Below are 13746 nucleotides of genomic sequence, written 5' to 3' on the forward strand. Positions count from 1 at the left end.
GCGAGTGTCTGCCCGTTTGTTCCAGCTCTCCTCCACACTTTTCTTTTTCCTTCATGTCAATAATTTACCCCTCTTTGGGTGGAATGCTTTTATTTTATCGCCTGCTCGATAGGACCCAGGGTCCTGGGTACTCACTTTGTCCTTGAGCTGCTATACCCCTAGCCTGACGTTTCTTTATTTTTCTACTCAGTCTGGCCCTTGCTTCCCTCCTTGCAGCACCCTTTGTACCAGGGTTCAGATAGAAGACTGTGGTACAGATCACGGAATAGTTTCTAGATAGCTAATCCAGGGATAAGGGCGATTCAATTGTATTCAGTGTCCCATCCCCCGTCTGGCTTACTTCTTTAAAAATTTAAATTACATTTTAACTAGTCTTTCCCTCCCTCTCCCCTCCCCCCTCTGGTTCTCTGTGTGTCTCTGTCTCTGTATCTCTCTGTCTGTCTCTGTTTCTCTGTCTCTGTCTCTCTCTGTTGCATGTGTGCATGCGCACCATAGTGTGTGTGTGTGTGTGTGTGTGTGTGTGTGTAGGTCAAAAGGCAGTTTTCAGGGTTTGATTTTCTCCTTCTACCACGTGGGTTCCTGAGATGGGACTCAGGTGGCCAGGCTCCTTGGCTTGGTGTCAATACTTATGTTGCAGTCTCCGCCCACTTTTTAACTGCATGTGGTCTTGGTCGCCTCTGTTTGCCAGCTTGTCGTTGTGCCTCTTACTTTGGTTTGTGGGCAGGGAACTCAGGCAAGTCAGGAAGCTTCCCACGGGGCTGTGGGTGTAGCTCCGGGCCAGAACACTTGCTTAGTAAGTACAAGGTCATGCGTTTAGTCCTGAGTATTGCCAAAGCTGGGCAGTGACTCCCTAACTTCAAGGTCCAGCCTGGGCTACATGGTGAGACAGTCTCAAACAATAACATAGAACACACAAAGATTATGGGCAATTGCTTCCCTCCTGAGCGGTTTTTTTTTTTCCCTTCCGGTACAGGGTTTCTCTCTGTAGCCCTGGCAGACCTGGAACTCACTCTGTAGACCAGGCTGGCCTCGAACTCAGAAAGAACTCAGAAATTCGCCTGCCTCTGCTTCCCAAGTGCTGGGATTAAAGGTGTGCGCTGCCACCGCCAGGCTCTAAGAGGTTACTCTTTATGCTGTTAAAATGGTATTCCTTTCCAGAGGATTGTGGAGAGAAAAGGATGCTCAGAAAAGTCCTTTGGAAACTGCCCTGAGCTGGAAGAAAGGAGCAGGGGAGTTGCCCTGAGCTAAGAAAGGAACCAGCATTGAGACTTGGTTTCTTTCTGCTGAGTCTCGGGAGAGCCTGCTCACACCAGAGGGTCTCAAGGAATTCCCAGAACTGATGGGTGCGGTGAGTCAGGCCCTAGGCAGATCCCAAGGACAAGAATCACTGCAAAACTTTCAACGTTCACTTCCTAGGCAAGACTAAAGTCTGTTTTAAAAGGGTGTGTGTGGGCCAAGTTCAGAGCAGTCTGGGACATTTCAAACTGGCACCACCTCCTCTGGCTGCTTGTGAGGCCATCCGGAGGCCAGGGCTCGGTCAGATGAACGGAAAAGTAAAGAGAGGACCGCAGAGTCTGAGACCTTTGCGCAGAGGGCTGGAGTGTGGAGAGGAGCGGGAGGGAGAATCAGGAGGAGGGCGCTGGGTGCGGAGGCCCCACCTTTCATTCCAGAGCTGTACCGGCCGGGGCGGGATGAGTCACGACTGGCTGGCTCCGCTGTGCGCCTTCCCATAGGTGAGGAACTCGGACCTCTCCGGGGGTAAACTGCGCCGCCTGCTCGTCCTAGCCTTGGCCTTGGTTGGGTGCTGGAGTCCTGGGTCTGCCGGGTTTGGCCTCTGGGGCCACGGCTGGCTTTCCCTGATGTATGGCAAGAGCCCCGCGCTTGTGCTTCCACTTCTCCTGAGTTTACAGCTCACAGGTAAGAACTGGCGGGCTTCTAGGAGTTTCTACCATTGCCGCCCATTCTGTAAAGACAGAGCTCATGGCTTGAAGAAATCTCAAGGGCTCCGTTGGGAGATCGTGCCCCAACTGCAGTTCGTTCTAGTCCAGACTTCGCCGAAACTTCAATTCGGTGGGTTGCTTTGGGGCAGTACTTTGGGCAAACAGGTTTAGGTGTGTTTGGCCGCCCGTGATTCAGGCACACAGAGGGCTTTCTGATCTCAGGTTACACACCATCTTTGTGTGGCTGCTCTCAACCTCGGGCTGCTGGCTAGATTTGGCCCTTGGATTTCCGTGGGAGGATTTTGTCTGCGATTCCCTGCAGCACCAGAGAGCAAACCTGGATTGTCAGAGCGAGAGTCCTGCTGTGGTTTTGAAGCTGTCCCAATCAATGCACGTACCAGACTTGTAAATAAGCCACGTGGTGTAAGGCTTCCAGGGGTGCAGGCAAGCACAACTGCTGGGGTGGATTGACCTGCAGGCTAGCAGCAGCCCCAAGTCTACATGTGGGAAAGCTTACCTGCTTGGAGACTTCTTTTTTCCTTAAAACAAAACAAAACAACATACGGTGTTGCTTGATCGTAATACACCACGTCTGACCAACATTTGGATTTTTGTTTCTTCTTTCCATCTCCTTTGCTGATGTTTGTAGTTTCTGGTTATAGTTCTGAAATTGGTGCGGTAAGGCTGTGAAGAAAGTGAGAGCACCAGGTAGTTTTACCTCTAATTGGCCCTCGGGATGGGAGGGTCAAAGCTGTGTGCAGGCAGGAGTATGTAGACTCCTGGTGAAGTGAATTTGAAGGTTGGCTTACTTGGAAAGTGTCAGCGTTTTTGTTTTCTCAATGATACACCGCTGTTAACCTCTTCCTTCCCTCCATTGCAGCCCTTTGTCCTACAGAAGCTGTGGAAATTTACACCTCCGGGGCCCTGGAGGCAGTCAACGGGACAGATGTTCGGTTAAAATGCACTTTCTCCAGCTTTGCCCCTGTGGGAGATGCGCTAACTGTGACGTGGAATTTCCGACCTCGAGATGGGGGTCGTGAGCAGTTTGTAAGTAGATTCTTGTCACCTTCCAGAGGACTCTTGACAAGAATGCATTGTGGCAATCCTTCCCCCCCCCCCCCCCCCCGGTCTTTCCCATGTTCGGCGCATGCGTGGGGTTAAGTTGGGGCCCAGTTCTTGGGACAGAGAGTTACAGGTCTAAGAAAAGGGAAGCCAGAGAATATTCCAAGGAGCTGGATCATTGGCTAGACCTGATGATGCTTCTCTTCCCGCCCCCCGCCCCCATCTCGGCCTCCTGCCCGGGATAGAGAAGGAAAGATGACCGGTTCTCCTCTGTAGGTATTCTACTACCACATGGACCCCTTCAGGCCCATGAGCGGACGGTTCAAAGACCGGGTGGTCTGGGACGGAAACCCCGAGCGATATGACGTCTCCATCTTGCTCTGGAAGCTGCAGTTTGACGACAATGGGACATACACCTGCCAGGTGAAGAATCCACCTGATGTTGATGGTCTGGTTGGGACGATCCGGCTCAGTGTTGTGCACACTGGTAGGTTTTGGGAAGTGAAATCTCTCTCTCTCGCTCTGTCTCTCTCTGTCTCTGTCTGTCTGTCTGTCTGTCTGTCTCTGTCTCTGTCTCTGTCTCTGTCTCTGTCTCTGTCTCTGTCTCTGTCTCTGTCTCTCTCTCTCTCTCTCTCACACACACACACACACACACACACACACACACACACACACACCATCTTTTGTGAAGCTGGATGGGAGAGGAGGAAAGGGTTTAGGTCTTCAGAGCTGGGAACTTCAGAGACTGAGGAGTCCTGGGGTGAAAAAATAAAGACTTTGTTTGGTTACGGAAAGATACAAAATAATACAAAGAAATCTGAGGAATCTGTACAAGAATGGCCTTGAGGTTGTAGAAAGGACAGGAAGTGACTGACATAGACACTCACAATAGGCCTGTTCATCCTTTCATTTATTCAAGATGCTTATTGGGTACCTGGTGTGCTAGGCACAGCCCAAAGTGCTTGATACTCTAGCTCATTTAATCCTGACACATTCTCCATAATGGTCACCAGTGTTTACTCAGGACTCCCCACTGTCAGGGGCTTTATGCTGTACATTTTTAAAAAAAGATTCTCTTAAAAACAGTTTTTAAATCGTTATTTTATGTGCATGGGTGGTTTGCTTGCATGTATGTCTGTGTACCACTGAAGTGCCTGGTGTCCTTGGAAACCAGAAGAGGGTGTCAGAGCCCCTGGAACTGGAGTTACAGATGGTTATGACTGACCATGTGAATGCTGGGAATTGACTTGAGGTCCTCTGGAAAAGCAGCCAGTGCTCTTAACGGCTGAGTCATCATCTCTCCAGCTTCATCTTACTTATTCTTTATACATCTCGAGTCTGTTATATATTTAATGTCTCCCATTTTACTAATGAGGAAACTGAGGCTCACTAAGTGTAAGTCACTTCCCCAGTTCTTGTAGTTAGTAAATGAAGTCATGTCAGGTTCACGCCCAACCATCTCAGACTCTCAAACTGTTCTCCAGCTAGTGTAGTGGGTTCCTGTACTATAAAAACAACCTAGGAATGATGCCAGGTGACAAAGAACTTGGACCACAGCACTTCTGAGTTGGAGAACTGCAGTTGCGCCCTGGCTACTTGGGTATCAATTATACACACATTTTGCTTTTGTCATCATCTGTAGGGTGAGAATAATATAACAAAGATTTCTGTGAGGATGAATGATGCAATGAACTTGTAAAGTCTTTCAAACTCTGAGTTGTACTGAAAATTATAATAGTAACATGTATACTTACTATGGGCAGGCACAGTTTTATTTCTTTTTATAAGCACTCAACAAATGAATATTGTGCCGGGCATGGTGGCACACGCCTTTAATCCCAGCACTTGGGAGGCAGAGGCAGGCGGATTTCTGAGTTCAAGGCCAGCCTGGTCTACAAAGTGAGTTCCAGGACAGCCAGGGCTACACAGAGAAACCCAGTCTCGTAAAAACAAAAACAAAAGCAAAAACAAACAAACAAAAGAAATGGATATGGTTATGTCTAAACATAGGAAGCTGAGGTTCCATAAACAAATAAATAAACAAACAAATAAACAAATAACCCAGGTTACACAGACAATAAGATAGAGCTAGCTCTCTCTGGTGTGTGTGTGTGTATACCTTGCTATTTGAGAAAAGATCTCTCTATGTAGTCCAAGCTGATCTCCAACTTGAGAGCTTTCTGCCTCAGTTTCTTAAGAGTTGAGGTAGTATTTATTCCTCACATACCGCAGTGTTCAAAACGTCTTAATCTGTCACATGGTGTGATTGTCTCCAATTACTCCTTCCCAGTTTAGTTTAAAACTACTGTTTTAGGCTTTCCTCCCAAGAAAGAGCCATGTGGTCTACATCAGTCCTCTGGGTACTGAAAAAAGTAATGTAATATTTTTAGAAGTCAGGGTTTTTGTTTTTTTGGTTTTTTTTCTAATAGCTAGGCCAAAAAAAAAAAAAAAAAAATCAAAACCCCAAAACAAAAACAACAAACAGCAGCAGCAGCAGTAACAACAGCAATACACACACACACACACACACACACACACACACACACAATCTAGTAATCTTTTAGCGTATAATGTTTTGAGAGCCTACAGGAAACTGTTGCCCTGTTTCTGTATTTTAAAAAATGGAGGTACTTCTAAAGAGACTGCCCATTCTCCATGCTGTATTTTGGCGTTTTGCCTGCATGTGTATCTGTGTGCCTGGTGTCTGCAGAGGCCAGAAGAAGGCACTAGATTCTGGGAGCTTCATCCTTTTTGATAGATTCCAGGCTGGAAAGTCCTGGGATAAATATTCTCTTGATGTTCCTTCTGGACATTGGGGCTTATCGCTTTATTTCCTGTCTTCCCTTTCATTTCCATTATAACGACAGGAGCACAGTAAATGCTTTAAAACCTGGGCGAATGGCTGACTGAATGAGGGGTGAGTAGGGTTGTCCAGGACTGAGTGGTGCATAGGTCTGACAAGATTAGCAAAAACTTGAATTACTGGACAGTTCAAGTGACTCAAGGGTTCTCAGTACTTGGGTGTCATCATCATCACCTGGAAAACATGTCCAAACATGGATTGCTGGATTTACCCCCAGTGCTTCTGGTCCAGCCCGTTTGGGGTGGGGCCTGAGAAGTTCACTTCAAAGCTCCCCAGCAGAGCTGTCATGGCTTCTGGAGTCACACTAGAGAAGCCCTGATGGAGTCTGTGTGGGTTTTCCACTGCTGCCAAAGGCCACATGATCTTCATAAAAGTAGGAGAAAGGAAGAGTCCGGTCAATGATGCGATGCATCTCCACTGCGTTTAGATCTCACCTAATTAGCTGCCTGCCACCTTGTCCTTCTCTCCTCACAGTGCCCTTCTCTGAGATCTACTTCCTGGCCGTGGCCATTGGCTCTGCGTGCGCACTGATGATCATCATAGTGATCGTGGTAGTACTCTTCCAGCATTTCCGGAAAAAGCGATGGGCGGACAGGGCTGATAAAGCCGAGGAGACAAAATCGTAAGGCTGAGCGAACGCTGGCGGGACCCCCTGCTCACACTTTCAGGGTGGGCGGTGCTTGGGATCTTTCAGTGGGGCCAAACAACTGTTGAGCAGTTGATTTTCTTTTTGACCAAATGTATGAGAGGTTTCCCGTTCATAGGACAGGTAAGTTAGTGTATGGGTAGTGACTTTACAAAAGGCTTCTTAAAGGGGCTGGAGAGGCGGCTCAGTGGTTAAGAGCACAGAATGCTCTTGCAGATGATCTGGGTTCTGTTGCCAGCACCCACATCTGGTGGCTTACAATGGCCTGTGATTCCAGCCCCAGGGGGATGGAACCCCTCTGGCCTCTAGGGGGATAGTCACCATCTGTGACCTTATGTGCACACACTTGCATTCAGACAGATACACACACATGCTTAAAAACAAGTTAACAACAGCAATGGAATTCAAAAGGTTCCTTAATTTTACAAAAGATCTCACCACAGAATTTCATTATTATGTGGGATTTGGGAGCTCTAAAGATATGCACATGCGAAGCTTTAAAAATATCCTCTGTAAAGTGAAACACACGTATAAGGGAATATAGGGTGAGGCGCTCAGCTGTCCCTGAGACTCAGAGACGGGAAAGTTTGCTCTGCAGACAGTAAGTGCTCAGCAAACATTTTTAAACTAAGATAAAATTTATAAGCTACAAAATGCACCCATTTGGGCCAAAGAGATGGCTTAGCAGTTAAGAACACTGGTCTCTGGTAGAGGCCTTGAGTTTGGTTCCCAGCATCCATATGGTGGCTCATATTTGCTCTCTACCAAATTTAAGATGTGACTCTCTCAGTGACCCTGCTGCTCGCTGATTGGCTAGACTGGTGGCTGCCTAGCAAGCCTCTGGGGTCCTTCTGTCCTCGCCTCCCATCCCTGGGAATAAAGGGGCTCACTACTCCCACAAGAGTCTCACAGTGAGCAGTTTACACACTAAACTCCATCATTGGCTTTCATGTCTGTATGATATCCCAGGATTATGGACATATTATACATTGCTTGTCTGTTCAGATGATGGAGACAGATTTTTTTTTCCCCTTTTGGTTATTATACCGAATATCAATCACTACAAACATATTCTACACACATTTTTACATACACATACTTTCAACTCTCCCAAAAATGAAAGAAGAAATATTGTCAAGTCATTGATAACTATTGAGTTTTTTGGAGGAATTGACAAAGTGTTTTGTATGGGCACTAGAATTTCTACACTTAGCTGGTGTGCTGGTACACCCACACCTTTAATTCTAGCACTTGGGAGGCAGAGGCATGTGGATCTCTGTGAGTTTGAGGCAATCCTGTTCTACAACATGAGTCCAGGACAGCCAGGGTATACAGAGAAAGCCTGTCTCAAAAACAAAACAAAACATCCCCCAAACCCATAAAGTTCTACATTCTCACTTTTGACTATCGCCCTCTAGTGGACATGAGGTGGTATGTCAGTGAGAGTTTTGATTTGCATCCCTGTGATGACTAGTGGTGCTCATCCTATCAGGTGCTTAGCCGCTGTTTATAGATCGTCTCTGGAGATGTATTTGTTCAGATAGTCCGCCCACCCTGAAACTGAGGTGGATGTCTCCTTCTTGTTAAGCTGTAACCGTTAGATGTCCGGCCCCTTTCAGCTACGTTACCTGCATTTGCTCCCCATCTCTGGGTTCTCTTTGCTCCTTCTTGAACACTATCCATTAAGACACAAGAGTTTTCTTTTTGGATGAAGTCCAGCTCTTCTAAATGTCTCATAGTCTTAGATACATTCTTACAGTTATGTCTTTGCTGTAGTTCCAGATAGACTTTTTTGTGTATAATTAAGAATCTCAATTTGTTCTTTTGCATGTGGATTTATAAGAATCCCCTAGAACTGTTCATTTATTTTAATTAGTAAATAGTTACTGAAATAAATGTAATTGATTGTGAAGCATCTAAGGGACCCATTGACAGCATTCTGATTTGAAGAGAATATAATTGATAAAGAGAATTTCTAGGTCAACCAAAAAAATCCCCCCCTCCTTTTTTTTGGCAGAGGGGTAGCCATTAGAAGTCAGACACCATGGTAGAGCATAGGTGTGCACTTTAAATGCCCATGGTACTGTATTAGATCCCAGGGGAGTTATCTTGCATTCTGAAAAGTGAGTTTGAACTTGTAGGTCATGTGGGGGCATCGGCATTATCATTGACATGGCCCTGGCAATTTAGTTCTCTGCAACGTGAATGGCTCTCTAGGCGTATGTAATTCTTCCCAAAGCATGAGCCAGGGTACCTTACCTGGCGCTGCTATGGGACCTGCCATCTTTGCTTCCTCCCTGATTACCTGACGGGACTTCTGCTCCTTGGTTACAGAAAAGAAGAGGAAAAACTCAACCAAGGAAACAAGGTCTCTGTTTTTGTGGAAGATACAGACTAACACGTCGAGGTAAGGGCCATACTCGGGTGACTTCTTGCTTCAGTTTGCCCAGCTGTTAGCCCATCTCCAATAGAGATCTCTCCGTCACTGCACAATGGCTGAGGAGACTTCCTACTCAGGACAGAGACTCTTGGCCAGTCAGATTAGTCTCCTATTAGCTGCAGAGTTAACTTCTCCTTTCAGAGTACTTTTGTATATGATTAAGGAGCCAGGCTACTTCCTTTAATGCTGAGAGGATGAGATGATAACCTTCCCTACCATCTATCTTGTTTTAACTTTGTGTGTGTGTATGTGTGTGTATGTGTGTGTGTATGTGTGTTTGTATGTGTGTGCGTATGTGTATGTGTGCGTGTGTATGTATGTATGTGTGTGTGTATGTGTGTGTATGTATGTGTGTGTATGTATGTGTGTGTGTATGTGTGTGTGTATGTATGTGTGTGTGTATGTGTGTGTATGCATGTGTGTGTCTGTGTGTATGTGTGTGTGTCTGTGTGTGCGTGTGTGTATGTGTGTGTATGTGTGTATATGTGTGTGTGTAGTGTGTGTGTGTATGTGAGTGTGTGTGTGTGTATATGTGAGTGTGTGTGTGTATGTGTGTGTATATGTATGTGTGTGTAGTGTGTGTGTGTATGTGTGTATGTGAGTGTGTGTGTGTGTGTATGTGTGTAGTGTGTGTGTGTATGTGTGTGTGTGTGTGTATGATGGGATAGAGCTCCTCCTCCTTTCTGCCTCCCCAGCGCCTGGATTCTAAGCATGTGTCTCCGTATCCACTGTTTTCATGGTTCTGATGACTGAACTCAGACCTTTATTTTTACATGACAACACTTTACCAGCTGAGCTATCTTATCTGTCCAGCTCAATAAATCATTTTAGTTTTTTTTTTTTTATGAGTCATTTATGTCATGATGGTAAGTCGTCCAAGGATCAGAGACATGGTTCGCCAGCTCAGAGCACTTCCTGATTTTGCAGAGGGCCTGAGTTCAGTTCTTAGCACTCACAGGGTGGCTTGCAACCATTCATACCAGGTCCAGGAGACCCAGCATCCTCTTCTGAGCTCTTTGGGCACAGTACACACATGGTGCACATACAAATGGGCAGGCAAAATACTCATAAAGTGAAATAATCAGGAAAAACATTAAAGAAAAATTAACCAACTAATATCATGAAGTATAGTCTGTGGTATCTGATAGGAGATACAAATTTAAACAAATTACAAAATATTTGGAGTTTGGACTGAGCATTGCCGCACACCTTTAAATCTCAGAACTTGCGAGGTAGAGGCAGGTGGATCTCTGAGTTTGAGTCCAGCCTGGTCTACTAAAGGAGTTCCAGGACAGGCAGGGATACACAGAGAAACCCTGTCACAAACGCCCCCCGCCCAAACCCAACCAACCTAATCATTCACACACACACACACACACACACACACACACACACACACACACACACTGGATCTGAGAACCATGTAATAAAGAATAAAGAGCAGTAAGTAAAATCTTTGAAAATAAAAACTGAATTAGTGGGAGAGAAAACTTAATATTTTCCCGCCATTGGTAGAGGTGCAAATCTTTAATCTCAGTGCTTGGGAGGCAGAGGCAGGCAGATCCAGTCCAGCCTGCTCTATAGAGTGAGTTCCAGGCCAGCCTGGGATACAGAGATTTTTAAAAATTTGTTTAAATTTGTATCTCCTGTCAGAAATCACAGACTATATATACTCTGTCTCAAAAAAACCAGATCAAACCAAACCAAACCAAACCAAATTTCCATTAGGAGTGGATGACGGCACTGCCAGGTATTCCTCTTGGATTCTTCTCAAGAACATTGACTTTTTAAACTTTTGTATTCCAGAGGCTGAGGACTTTTGAGGACACCATCAGCACCCCCTTGAAATCAGTAGAAATGTTTCCAGCGATGACCTGTCTGTCGACCTACAGGTTCTGCAGCACAAACCTGCCCAGATGAGCAACGCCCCTGCCTGGCAGCTTTGGGTTCTGCCTGATCTACTAGACTCAGACTTACCTTCATTGCTACGGTTCTATCTAATTCCAGAGCGCAATTGTGTGTTAGCTTTTGCAAACCAAGAGGTTACATATTTGTCCTTCCACATTCCTATGGTGTGTGATTCCCATATTTCTGTGCATACTGGCATCAGAGGGGTAAGAAGCCAACTAGTTTGTCTGCCAGAACATACCTTCTCATATTTTAGTTTCTTTAGAACAGCACACAGGTGTGCTCAGGGGTCTGATAAGATAGCTCATCTATCCTCTTGCAGAAGATCCCAGTTCAGTTCCCAGCATCCATTTGGTGGCTCACAACCATCAGTATCCAGTTTTAGGGGAGGTGACACTCTCTTCTGGTGTCTGCAGGCACTGAATGTAATGATACATGCAGACACACCCCCCCAAGATAAAAATAAATTAAGTCATAAAAAGATGAGCTAACCATTCCAGCTACTTTTGATTAATACCAAAACCCAAAGTCACATAGGAAGTCTGATTTTCATGGCTATCTTTAAATGGAAACATCTTGTTTTACTGATATTTTTCTTCAATATCCTAGGTTTATTGTTTTGTCAATTATTCCAAGGTTTATAGATGACAGCGCAAATCTAAGCACAATAACTACAAAAGGTCACAAGAACACCAGGACACCAGCAAGTGCTACCAGAATGAATCGCTCAGCATTACTTTTGTATTTATTTATTTATTTTTAGTCAGGTTCTCACTATGTAGTGCTGGCTGCTCTAGAGCTGACAATTTAGAGTTGGCCTGAAACCTAGAGACACCCCCCTGCCTCAGCTCTTGAGTGCTTCACTCAAGGGTGTACCCCCACATCTAGCCCGACTGTAGGTTTGTAATGAGCACAGGCAGCTGCTTGCTGTGTGCTCCCTTTTAACCCCAGCTCAGAAGATTCTCTTCATTTGCAGACTGGAGCCCTTAAGCAATTTATTAGAAGACTTCGTGATACACGATAACTTTAAAAAAAAAAAAGACTTGTGAAGAAGGTCAACTCAAAGCAAATGACTATTTTTTTTAACAGTCTTATGTGTGAGAACTGGAAGAGATTATTTAAAGTACTTTTGGTTTTAATTCACCGTATTTTAAGGAGAATTTGCCATGGGCCAAAGACTACCTAAATGGAATGAACCAATTTTATTTTTCTCTTTATTTGAGTATAAAGCAAACTTTTCAAGTGGCCTATGGAAAGAGGAGGGATGGCTTTCTTCTTTGTGTCTGGTTACATGGTCTGTGCACACTAGCATTGTTTGGAGAACAGAGACCATCTAAAAGTTCAGGTCCAGGGTGAATCTTTGCGATGTGATGGTTTAGTCTTCACTGACTGGGCCACACAGATTATTTTTAACAAACTGGAATTTCCAAAAGATTCTATTTCTACATATTGGATCTTGTAATTTTACCCAGTCTTTACAAACAAATTGGCATAATTTAAATGTCAATTTTGGTCTTGAAATTCATTCTATACATCTCGTTCCACTTTTTATAATGCCTAAAAAAGGTTTTGTTCTTATTTCTCTCCCTCTCCCCCTCTCTCTTAAAAATTAAGACAGGGTCTCACTATATAGCTCTGTCTAACCTGGAACTTGCTCTGTAGACCAGGCTGTCCCTGAACTCAGAGATCCCACTGCCTCTGCCTCCCTAGTGCTAGGAATAAGGGCATGCTCCACCATACCCTGGTCTAAAATTTTGATACCTAGTTTTGAAGCTACAAGTTAGAGCTATATTTTCTCTTGTGAATATAACAATTGGATATTTCTTTAAACAGATGGCCTGTGTATATTTCATACTTGTAATGAAGTAGTTAAAAACTCACAGAGAATGTCTCCAGGGAACTTGCAGCTTGTGTCTTGTTTGAAGACTCATGGGTTATCACGTTCTTGTTCAGTGTCTCCTTCCTAAGAGTACTTTTGTACTGTAACTTATTTTTTATTATGCCTGAATCATTGTGTAAATAAACCCTTAGTAATAAAGAATTATGATTTTTATTATTTGCTTACACACAAATCTGCAAAATTCACAACAGCAGTTAATGGAAAACAAGGGAAGATGTTTATCTTTGCTCAAGTTTTCTTAGACAGTAGAGTTAGACACGCAGAGCAATCATTAATTGATGAAATTAATTTCTAGTAATTTCATATTATTTCTATAGACTTTACACATTGCTTTGGAGGGCTGGGAAATGGGCAAAGTGATAGCACACATTTGGAAGACTCATTTCTTGGACCTAACTCTAGTCTGAGTCTTTTTTTTTTTTTTTTTTTTGGTTTTTCGAGGCAGGGTTTCTCTGTGTAACCTTGGCTGTCCTGGAACTCACTTTGTAGACCAGGCTGGCCTCAAACTCAGAAATCCGCCTGCCTCTGCCTCCCCAGTGCTGGGATTAAAGGCGTGCGCCACCACGCCGGGCTCTAGTCTGAGTCTTAAGACTGAAGTCCAGGTTGTCCTTAGTCCTTCTGCCCCAGCCTTACAGATCTTGAATTTACAGGCTTTTGCCATCCTACCTGACTTAGTTTGGGAACTTTAGAAACAAGGATATTTGTTTTTCTACTCTGATTCTTCTCATAGAAAAAACTACCGGCTTTCAAGTCTAGTAAAATATGCCAATAGAAAATGTCAGCTATGAAATATTTCCAAAAGCTGAGGCTTTTTATTCCCCTTTACTTTCATTAACCATGGCGGGTCCAGGAGTGATTACACCAGTAAAGCGGGGTCCTTTCCATCCTTTCTTTCAGAGCATGTTAGACTGTCTCATTCCACGTCAAGTACTGTGATAATGATATCCTTACTTTTAAAATGCAAAGATACACAAACCCAAGTTCCCC

General features: G+C 44.5%; 1 protein-coding gene across 1 annotated transcript; it reads left to right on the plus strand.

The window, feature by feature from the left end:
* Positions 1 to 1739: 1739 nt before the first annotated feature.
* Mpzl2 (myelin protein zero like 2) lies at positions 1740 to 12916 on the plus strand. The gene is made up of 6 exons (XM_021173132.3): positions 1740 to 1917; positions 2821 to 2987; positions 3279 to 3489; positions 6340 to 6487; positions 8846 to 8918; positions 10758 to 12916. Exons 1-5 carry the CDS (start codon positions 1860 to 1862, stop codon positions 8907 to 8909), a joined length of 648 nt encoding a protein of 215 aa, XP_021028791.1. The 5' UTR covers positions 1740 to 1859; the 3' UTR covers positions 8910 to 8918; positions 10758 to 12916.
* The last annotated feature ends 830 nt before the right edge of the window (positions 12917 to 13746 follow it).

The sequence above is a fragment of the Mus caroli genome, unplaced genomic scaffold (assembly GCF_978045245.1).
Source record: "Mus caroli unplaced genomic scaffold, Mus_caroli_1 scaffold_11, whole genome shotgun sequence".
NCBI classification, from domain to species: Eukaryota; Metazoa; Chordata; class Mammalia; order Rodentia; family Muridae; genus Mus; species Mus caroli.